This window comes from Falco punctatus (genome assembly GCF_963210335.1).
Source record: "Falco punctatus genome assembly, chromosome: 8".
NCBI lineage: Eukaryota > Metazoa > Chordata > Aves > Falconiformes > Falconidae > Falco > Falco punctatus.
In genome coordinates this window covers 63,773,698-63,784,549 of record NC_137588.1, presented here as the reverse complement: position 1 = coordinate 63,784,549, position 10,852 = coordinate 63,773,698, and the positions used below count along the sequence as shown (strand labels likewise).

At 40.1% G+C, this 10,852-nt stretch overlaps 1 protein-coding gene across 8 annotated transcripts in view; it reads left to right on the top strand.

The window, feature by feature from the left end:
- AFF4 (ALF transcription elongation factor 4) overlaps nt 1–10,852 on the top strand; it is a 56,639-nt gene that overhangs the window by 17,603 nt on the left and 28,184 nt on the right. For 5 of the 8 annotated variants that reach the window (XM_080397768.1, XM_080397767.1, XM_080397770.1 and 2 more), the window contains exons 2-5: nt 4,017–4,143; nt 5,506–6,297; nt 7,619–7,663; nt 8,620–8,706. In XM_080397768.1, coding sequence (XP_080253894.1) covers nt 4,017–4,143; nt 5,506–6,297; nt 7,619–7,663; nt 8,620–8,706 — 1,051 coding nt within the window. Of the gene's footprint in view, nt 1–2; nt 244–4,016; nt 4,144–4,405; nt 4,531–5,505; nt 6,298–7,618; nt 7,664–8,619; nt 8,707–10,852 lie in introns of those variants that run through there. The other 3 variants (XM_080397772.1, XM_080397773.1, XM_080397769.1) reach the window with 3 other exon arrangements.

Here is a 10,852-nt window from a genome sequence, read left to right as displayed (position 1 = left end):
GTGGAGGGTCCCTCAGGCGGACCTTCACCTTTGATGGTTTTGCCTTACGGTGTCTGGGAAGATGGAGAGATGCTGCTGCTGGTGAGGGTGCTGGTGAACTTGTGCAAGGACAGGCTCTGGGATGCCTGATGTGGTTCAAGAGGGATGAGAGGTACCAGGCTGTTAGTCCCACGCCCAGACCCAGGGACCGGCGGAGGTCTTCTTTCCTTTAACAGCATTGCCAGGAAAACTTTGGCAATGAGGGTGTGTTGATTTTTTAAAAATTTTATTTATTTTTAACCTGAAAGCATGGTCCAAGAGTCCCATACGTGGGATCTGCCCCAGAGCTGAGGGAGTGGGTGGTGGGAAGCGGGAGAAGGCTGCAGCGGGTGGGCAGGGCAGCAGCAACGCTGCAATTTCATAACGCGAGTTATAAAGTCCAAGACGATGATGGCTTGAGTGAACTCTAGCCAAAGCCATGCCCTTTTCGGATTAAGGATGAACAGAAATACCAAATAGGATTTAGTAAGATGTTGGAACGAGAAATTAAAATTGTGTTTCTGGTATGGACGATTAGAATGACGCAGGACTAGTTCATGTGCTCAGTACGTCTAGGTCAGCAGTTAACAGCGGTGAAAGAATACACACAAGTGAATTTTGTCAGAGGTTTCTGTCAACTTCCTGCTGAATTTCCTGCATTCTTTCATCTCTTCGTATTGAGCTGGAGAAGAGGCATGAGATTTGAACAAAGCCAGTTGCATAGTTGAAATCCCATGCCAAATGGACGATGCAGAGGACAGCGTGGCTAACTGCACAAATAGTGACTCAAACCTGACAGAATTAGTCTTTCTAAAAATGGAAGTACTGTGCTGTGCTTTAGGCCTGTTTTTGAATTTCTTTTAATTTTTGGACTTTTCTTTCCCCAAATGTGGAAATCAAGGTGACTTTGGTCCTTGCTGTGAGGATGTTAATTCTGTCTCCTTTAGCCTGGCTCTGCACCTCCTAGGTGTTCACACTTCTGCTCAGGCCTCCTGGGGAGAGGAAAAGGGAAATTATAGCAGGATCCTCTTGACAGCAGCAGGTAGAAGTTCTCCATCTTCCCCTTCCAGGGCTGGTGTGCAGGGAGGGAGCAGGGATGCTGCCCTCTTGCCCAGAGGGTGGGGGTGGCAGGAGCTGGGCTGCACCGAGCTGCTCCCAGCTCTTTTATCTTGTGGGAAAACATTTAAATCCAGGAAGCAGGTGTGGATGTGGGAGAGGGAGAAGCAGTTCTGTCTCTGTGCAGCTCTGGATGCCTGCAGCAGTGGTGGGGCAGAGCACCTTCCCACCAGTCAGCGTCGAACTGGGCAGGAATGGAGCTGCTCAGGCCAGCATAGGACTGGGCTGGTGTCCCCTCTGACTTGGGCAAAAACCTGGACACCAGCATACAGTCTGTAACTTTGATCAGAGTGGTAAATTTTAGGTGGTGGATTTGAAAGGTTTGTTTTATCTACAAGTGGTCTGAAGTCTTTGTTTTGCAATTTCCTTTATGCTGAAGTTAATTGCTAGCAGTGTTAATTTAGTAGGTGTGCCTTAGTCTTCTACTTTCAAACTATCTCTACTGCTTGCTTTTCCTCAACGCAGACAAATTTATCTTCCGTTATGCTTTATGGCTGTGGAAGATAGGGGAAGTTGTCTGAAGTACAGCGTTAAGGAAGCCTCGCTAACTTAATTTATTTACACATTTAATGCTAGTGTGATTTTAATAGCTTTAGTACACACTGTAGGCACTTGAAATATCTCTGTGTAGAGATACGGATTAGATACAAACAAGTTTAACTTGAAGAACATTCAAACTATTGACTCTAAGAAAAAAATCTAAAATAATTAAAAAAGGCCTTAAACCTAGTCCCCATACAGTCAAAAAGACTATCCATGAAGATGTTTATCATTTAGTGTATCACAAAAGACTGGGGGGGGAGTGGTAAATTCTGTGATTAGCTGGTATATATTTCTGGTGACTAATTTTACGTTAATGTGGCAGGTATAGCCAGATCAGCTCTGGTTTTGCTCCAACTCTGATCTCAAGTGGATCTTTCTTAACTATAGTGTTCCTTTCATGGGACGGTGTTGGTACAAACAGGGTTTTTTCCTCAGTCCCAAGAGTTACAGTCATTGTTGATACAATTTTGAAAGATGCTGCTTGTCTCTGTAAAAAAAATACTAAAGGTCTTTGTTAATATTTAACCCTCTATTTGTAAAATGTAAATGTAAAATTCTTAGTTAAGATTATAATCTTCTAAATGTATAGCTGTCTAATCCAGTCTTAGTGTACTGATGTGTTGGTACTCCTATTCCTTGCCTCACATTTTGCCTTTAATAGTAAAATGGCATAGATTCAAACTGTTCCAGTGGGCTTTAACTGATCAGTATTTACAATTAAATCTGTATTTGTTTCTGTTCAAATCTTACACATATAAGAAATTGGGCTGCAGTCTGAAGAATAAGCTTTTTAAGCCTCAAACTTGTAAACCAAGTTTGCTATTAATGTCAAAATGATCCAGGTAGTTTGCTTGCCACAATCCTGTGTACAGGTCCCTCTCCCAGCAGGCAGCCTTGATGTTCCCTCACAGTTACGTCAGTCCAGCTGATTACAGGATAACTGGGGAAAAAAGGGGTTGTATCACATACAATTTTGAAGATATCATAACCCAGTTGCATTATGCTAAGTGCTTTTACCTTGTTACAACAAAAGGAAGTAAAACAAGCCTGTCACCTTAAAAAGCATCAAATATTAAACTTATGCTGTGGGTTTATTCTGGTTTTGGCGTTCTCTTAGATATCACTATATTCAGAGTAGTAGACGAAATTAAGCCAAACAGAGGCTGAAACGTTACTAAGGTGAAAAGACTAATTTTTTAAAAACTGGGTGATAGGTTGAAGGCTTCTTGTTTAGAATGGAATAGCTGGTTTTGCACAGCTTTCAAAGTAATGCTGTAGCAAATATATATGTTTCAGTTTTTTATAATCAGGCAGCTGTCTAAAAGCATGAGATAATGATTTTCTAAGCAGACAACGTATTCATTTTAGAGTGCAAATTATGTGGAAGAACATCTGTTTCTTTCATGGAAGCACCTACCATACTTCTTGCAGATCACTAAGGCACATTTGTAACTCTCTTGATATAAAGTACAGCACATGTTAAAAGAGTTAGTACCACCTTATCTATCATCTTATATTGTTTACTCCTTTGAGTCCCAACGCTTTATCAACCTCAAAGGGAACCTTTCCCAACCTTTTTTTTTTTTTTTTTTCCCCAACAATTTGATGCATTTCTGTTAACCCAAGCAGCAAAACCAAGCTGCAAAGTAAAATTTTTAAGGAGGGAGATCGGTAGCTTATAAATCTGCATTTTTGCATTAGGACACCACTGTATGGATTAAGGCAAAAGGTGCAATATTGCCAGAGCTCCACTGAAATTACTGCTTTGAATAGAAGTGTCTTTTGGGAGTCAGGAAGGGAGACTGGAAACAACATCAAAGCTTGAGGTTAGAATATGTTGGGGAATGGGTGCCAATAAAGGTATGTCAGCAGCAAAACCAAAATCAAATCTACAGTAGAAGTTGGGTGCTGAATGGGTGGGGGCATAAGAGAGTAAAACTGCAGAACATTTGGGGGATGTGGAGGAGAAAAAGTCTTTCAGAAATGAATGGGAGATGTGCAGCGTGGGTTGAAATAGCTGCATGATTCAAGCAAGGGAAATGGACTGAAATAGTTACTTGCCTGAGGACTTTGTGGATTATTTTTTTCATTTTTTATTATTACTGCCTAAACTTTTCCTGTTAGAAGCTAGCTGTAGATTGTGGGTTTATAGCTCTTTGAAGTATGAGGTGTCTTGAATGGGACAAACATTTTTCAGTTTTGAGGAGTTAGAGTCCACATCAGCAGGAGGTTCTTAACTGAAGTCATTCTTTTGGCAGAACACGTACAGGGGCTCGCCGTGTATGCTTGCATCCCTCCTCATTTCCTTCTGTGATCAGAAATTATTCTTTTGTTCATAGCAACATGAACCGTGAAGACCGGAATGTGCTGCGTATGAAAGAAAGGGAAAGGCGAAATCAAGAAATTCAACAGGGCGAAGAAGCCTTTCCACCTAACTCGCCTCTCTTTGCTGAACCATACAAAGTTGTGAGTTTATGGAGTTCTTACAAATGCAGTTTTTATAGCAGAAGTCGTATGCAAATGCATACTTTGTTTTTATCTGCCTTCTTTTTAGATCTGCGGCTCTTATTCAACCAGGTATTTAAGCAGGACTTGAAAATAAGGGTGGACAGTTGCTAACCAGCTCTGCTGGCAGATGTATAATAATGTGTACGAAGGAGGGGGGGGCTGCTTTGCAGGGAGTGAGAAAAGGGATGATAAAACCATCAAATTGTTTTGCTTTCTTCAGCTTTTGCTACAGTGACTTGAAACAAACTGTCCATTTGTGTCCAAATCACCCCAGATTGCTTTTTTTGGGGTACTTCAGCCTGTTCCTAGACTTACATTGATTGAAGGTTAGAAAGCCAGACCTAGGTAAGTTCAGCAAGAGAATATTTAAATAGGAGGTTAATTTTAAATACTGAAATGCCTGATATGATAGAATTACCAGCTTTAACCAGTAGGCCAGTTGTTTGTTTCTGATTTTTTTTAGTTTGTTTGGAAGGGGTTGACTCTGTTACCTTGTACAGCTTTAAGCCTGTGCTAGGTTTCCTTCCCAGTTTGCTTTGCTAAGCAGAAGTGGAAAAAAATAACCTAGTTCTGGTACAGCTAAACCAGTACCATTTAAGATTTTGATTATCTAGCTCAAAACTCAACTTTGAAAGCAAACTTGTTCCCTTATCGCAACTTCAGCTGGCTTGCAAGAAGTGAAGTACCGTGACTGAAAACTGTCTTCCTTCAGGAGGAAAGCTGACAATTTTTTTTTTTTAATTTCTGTCCTCCTGTCACTTTACTGTATTTGATAACCAAACCCTGTATGTATGAGGTTAACTAAAGCTGGTTGGGATGCAGGGGTAGTGATACAGTATACCTGATTTTGAAAACAAACAGGTTATATAAGAAAGAACCCTTATAACTGTTGGTAACAAGAGTTTTGCCAGTATAAATACCAATTAAAAATTACATGCAGTGGTGAGTTTAAGCTGATTTTATTTTACTGGTAATTAAAACTTCTTAGACTAATGCATTCTGTATTAGAGAAACAGTCTTTAAGGTGACAGTAGGCATCTACAATTTTTAAACTTGCATCCAGCTCACCAGTGCATTATCTGAAGCACTGATTAGTGCTGTTTCTACTGTTCCTGCTGCTGAAGTATGTTTTCCTTATGTTTTAGGAGGTTAAATTACTGCTTTAAGAACTGCAATTGGGAATTGGAAACAATGGCAAAAAAGACATGGATGCTAGCCATGATCTTAGCCCTGAAGTTTAGATAGTGGTCAGATCAATTAACTGAAAGTAAAGTTGTGATTCTTTTTTTAAAGCATTGTTTTTTAAAATTATTTTCACAGACCAGCAAAGAAGACAAATTGTCTAGTCGTATTCAGAGCATGCTTGGTAATTATGATGAAATGAAGGATCTTATAGGAGATAGATCGCTACAAAAGCTTGTTGGAATTCCCAAACCAACTGTACCATCAACACCAGATGAAAAATCAAACCAAAGTTTCTTTGGTGATCAGAGACATAATACTAGCTCACATCAGAGCAGCAAATGGACTCCTGTAGGACCAGCACCTAGCACTTCCTCACAATCTCAGAAACGGTCCTCGGGCTTACAGAGTGGACATAGTAGTCAGCGTGGCAGTGGCAATAACACTAGCAGTGGTGGCCAGAGGCACGACCGCGACTCGTACAGTAGCAGCAGCAGCCGCAAAAAAAGCCAGCATGGGTCTGAACACTCCAAACCCCGTTCTTCCAGCCCTGGAAAACCATCTACTGTTTCTTCTTTGAGCTCCAGCCATTCAAGATCTCATGGAAATGATCACCACAGCAAAGAACATCAACGTTCAAAATCTCCCCGGGATCCTGATGCCAACTGGGACTCTCCCTCCCGTGTACCCTCATTTTCAAGTGGACAACACTCTAATCAGTCTTTTCCACCTTCACTAATGTCCAAGTCCAGCTCAATGTTACAGAAACCCACTGCGTACGTAAGGCCAATGGATGGACAGGAATCCATGGAACCAAAGTTATCCTCTGAACACTACAGTAGTCAGACTCACAGCAGCAGCGTGAATGAGCTGAAGCCTAGCAGCAAAGCACATCTAACCAAGCTGAAAATACCTTCTCAACCACTAGATGTAAGTTGCTCTCTGTTTCCTCGTTGCTTAAACCTAAGTTCCTTTGGGCTGGGATTTTCCAGCTGCTTTAAAATCCCAATCTACATAACCAAAATTTAGTTTTTGGTAAACACTGGATTTTTTTTTTTTTTAATTACACAAAGCATCTTAAACTTACGCAGTGAAAATCTGTATTTTAAATGGGCAATGTGCAAAAGTAGTTTTTTCCTTCTGCTTCTTCCATATGAATACGGTGATTTTTATTAAGTAACGGCTGTGAGACTTTCAGAAAGGCTAACTTAACCAAGAGAGGCTAATTTTTGTAGAGTAGGATATTCACAAATACTTTGACAAGCTAGATACATATATTGTTATTACTGGGAGCCATGCTGTCTTAGGCTAGTGATAGTATCTGCATGTATCAGATTTTCTTTTGAAGTGTGTAGCAATTACTAGATGTGATTATTTCATCTTCACCTAGGGAAAATAAGGTAACCCTAAAGCACACCAAATTGAACAGGGTTCAGAACTTTTTATCAGTTATGCTGGATACAAAACACTATTGGGTTAACAACTTTTAGTAGTTTGGTAATTTTTGAATCATTAAGGCACAGACTCTTGACTACAGCTCACTTGCAAGGAGAGCATCTCCTGTTTATACTGCTTGAATTGTGGTAGCTAGAGAAAAGCCTTTGTTCCTGGGATTTCAACAAATAGCAAAATAAGATCCAGGACACAGGTAAGAATTAGAAAATTATTTTCTTACTTGCAAAGACTTGACATGCTAATGCTGATGCAGTGAATTGTATAGTAGCTTTGCTTCCTTTTTGCTTGTAGCCATCAGGGATGCAGAAGATTCATAGTTTCATAATTATTGCTGTTTCTAGAGTCACGCTGTAATGTATGTTTTACTTCATAATGCAGTTTGTCATTACTGGGCTTTCACGGTCATGCATTGGAATTCAGATATTATCCAGTGGCATCTTCCAGGAAATGATTGAAAGCTACGATTCTCTTCCCCCCGCCCCCCCCCCCAAGTTTATAATATCAAACTGCCTGTGATCACTTTAACTGTCAAGTGAAAAGTAAGACGTTATTGTCAACTTTTTATAAATCTCATGTATTGCTTTTCAGAACTGGATGTGACTCATACCATAAACTATGGATCTATCTGATATTAAAATTAACGTTGCTGAAAAGAAGTAGCAAGGTCTGTTTGTATCTATATAGAGTCCATATGAATCATGATAAGAATTGAAGGCTTTTTAACTGTTTCTAGCCCCTGGAATCTTTTAAGGAAAATTTGCTTTAGGAGAAGTTAATCTTGAGTTTTGATTTGTAGGCATCAGCATCTGGTGATGTGAGCTGCGTGGATGAAATTCTAAAAGTAAGTTCTCTGTGGTTTTGTTCATAGCTTACTTACTGAAAATGCAAACATTGCTAAAGAGGTGGAAAGTATCTGCAGTTGATTAGTGCCTCTTAAATTGACTTGGCTGCAAGTTGTTACAGGAGGGCTCTTCAATTACTCCTCTAGTGCAGGCAGACCAGGGAAAACTGGAAGCAGAGCGGTGTGAGCTGGGTACTGAGCGTTGCTGGGTATGCACATCATCTTCTGGATATCCTCACTGCATTCATGTTCTTCTAGGCCTCCTCCCTGTTAACCTAACCAGAATTGCCCATTTCTTCCACCAAAATACAGTCCTGACATTCTGATAATCTTTTTAGATTATAGTAGGTTTTTTCCTACCCCACAGCAAAACTTTCCCTTCTCTTCTACCCAGGTTATTTTCTCAAGTCTTTTTACCCCTCATGTGATCCCCCTGGTTGTATGTCTACTATCACAAAAGAATTGATCATGTTTCCCTTGAGCATTTCTGTGGCTTACCGTTTGCTCTCACCTTTGGTACTGCATGGTCCTTGGAGATGCTCTGAGAGAATACAAGACACTTTCTTCCCAGCTTCAGGCATTTGATGTTTCCCCGTTTTCCTCAAACTTTATAGGCTTTCCTTTCATAGGATTCTTCTTGCTATCCTTGTATGCTACATGTGCTATTCACAATCTTAAGTGATCAGACTCTTAAGTTCTACTGGAGTTTATGTTCAGGTCTGCTTGTTATTACAGCTTAACTGTCTTATCTCACGGCTAACAATTTGAAATCTAGGTTTATATGCAAAATCTTTGTTCCACATTTGGGAAATTAATATTTGAATATAAAGCTTAGTGAAGTGTGGACAATGAACTGAAACCTGAGAGACAGGGTAGCCATTTGAATCAAGATTGTAACGTGAAATCTTTGCTTTTTAATTTTGTTAATAGCTTTCCTTTTTTTTTCCTGGTTGTAGGAGATGACCCATTCTTGGCCTCCTCCACTGACTGCTATTCATACACCATGCAAAACTGAACCGTCAAAATTTCCTTTTCCAACAAAGGTCAGTGCTGTAGTCAAATACTGAATGCTGTTGAAAGAGTAACTCCTGTTAAAGATCAGGATTTTGGAACTCTTCTAAATTCAGTTCTGTATAGTTCTGGGTTTGTTTTAGTGCTTTGCATCTCTCTTATCTTGCTTCACCACATTTGTCAGCAGTAACCTTATGGAAAATGTCAGCATTTTTTCTCTGGTTTACACACACAGAGCAGTTTGCAAAGATGTCTATAATGTAACTTTCCTTTTACTACTTAAATCTTGTTTCATAAATTCAAACCTTCTTCAGGATACTTCTGAGGTTTGAAAATGCCATTGAGCCTTTTTCACTGTTGGGGAAACACTTTGCACCATTTTGTGTAGAACCAAACAAGTGCATTTACCTCTGTCTAGCAAAGTAATGGAGGCTGACTGGTAAATGCTAAGCAATTTAAATGTACTTTGCTGCATCAAATGAATTTTCCTCATTATTTTGAAGTCTATTAATAGTTCTATTAGATTCTACATTTTCAATTTAGAAAAAAAAAAAACAAACCAATTTTAAAATCGGATGTTTTGCTAAAGAAATTTTCAGATCACTTGTTCAAAAAGGTCCTCTTCCTAACCTCCCATGTACTTAATAACTACTGAAGTGTTTAAGCTATTAATTCTAAAGAGAAATCGGTCACTCTTTGCTGCTGTTGACAGCACAGGGCACGTTTCCAGGAGACCTGCTTGAGCTGACACCTCTGAGGATGGAGTTCTTTTGCTCTCAGCTGCCTGCTTGCTCCCCTGAGGCTGGATCTGGCAGCCCCAGCAGCAGGATTTCAAGGCAGACTGGCACTGGTGATTGTTTGCCTTGAAATACACTCTGCAGTGAGCAGTATCTCGGAAGCTGATGGGGTAGGCAGGGTAGAGATAGGCAGGGTAGATAGCTGTGGGTAGCAACTTCAGCGAGTACAGTTCAGCTTGCGATAGCTGACTCACTCAAGGATCCATGTTTTGCTTCCTGTATCTACTGATTACCAATAAAAGATGTAACTTGACAATAACATTTTTCTCCAGTCAACATCTCTCTGAAATGGATTGGGGTACTCCACCCCTAATTTGGCATAACTTCAGAGTGAAGAAATTACGCTGTTTATCTTTTGAAAGTTAACTTCACAATAGTTAAGACTATGCATTTTCTGACCAGACTGCTCTCCTGGAGCACCGCTGGCTGCTGTCAGTTTCCTGTTTGATCCAAATCGCTCCTCAAAGCAGGACAGTTCAGTGAAGGATTTCAAGACTTCCTCACTGAGGTCTCTAGTGTAATCCGTTTTACGTGAATGCTTTGACATCACCTTCTTTTGGTCAAAAGTTCTGGCTCGCATGTTGTAAGTGCACATCCACAGAACTCCCTCGGGCTGGTGCGAAGTTAAATGGTTCAGGCTCTCACACTGGCAGCAAACCTCAGGGCTATGGGCAGCCCTGGTGTCATTGCTCTCGGCGCTCTGTGCTCCTGCTCACTGTCTTGCTTGCTTCTCTCCAGTGAGCTGAAAATGCAGAACATACTATGTGGTTCTCAGCTGTGCTTTTGAGGACGTGTCTAGAAATAAATCTTGTCATTTGTTTTCTTAATATTAGAGCAATATTAATCTTGCGTATGTTACTTTTAATCAGGTTTATTTGCTGTGTTGTATAAAACTGTGAACTTGGAAATGATTCTTACCTGTTACTGTAAAAAAAAAAAATAATATATATATAATTAAAAAAACCCACACCTCTCCTCACCGGCAGAGGTACTTATTCCACTGCTTTGAATACTTATTCCTGAACCTTTGGGGAGATATTTTCCCTTTGCACATTTTTGAGCACATTTGATTATGGGGTTGCTAGAACTGCTTGTTCCTGTGTTTCTCTGGTATTTGACTCCGTTTGGGAAGAAAGGAGGTGTGCAGAAATATGTGTCTTTGACACAGAGAGAAACTATGTAAGATTGCACAGTCTTGTTGACATTTGAACAAAAAAGGTAGGTTGTGTTTCTTTGAACCTATCAAGCTGGATTGTATTTCTTCACCCAGTTTGCAAAAAATTCCATTTATGGCTGCTCTGAGTCTTTTGACTTTCTGCCAGCTTTTTCTATTTTGTGGCTGCACATCTTAGCCATGGAACTTTGTCAAATTCTCTCTCTG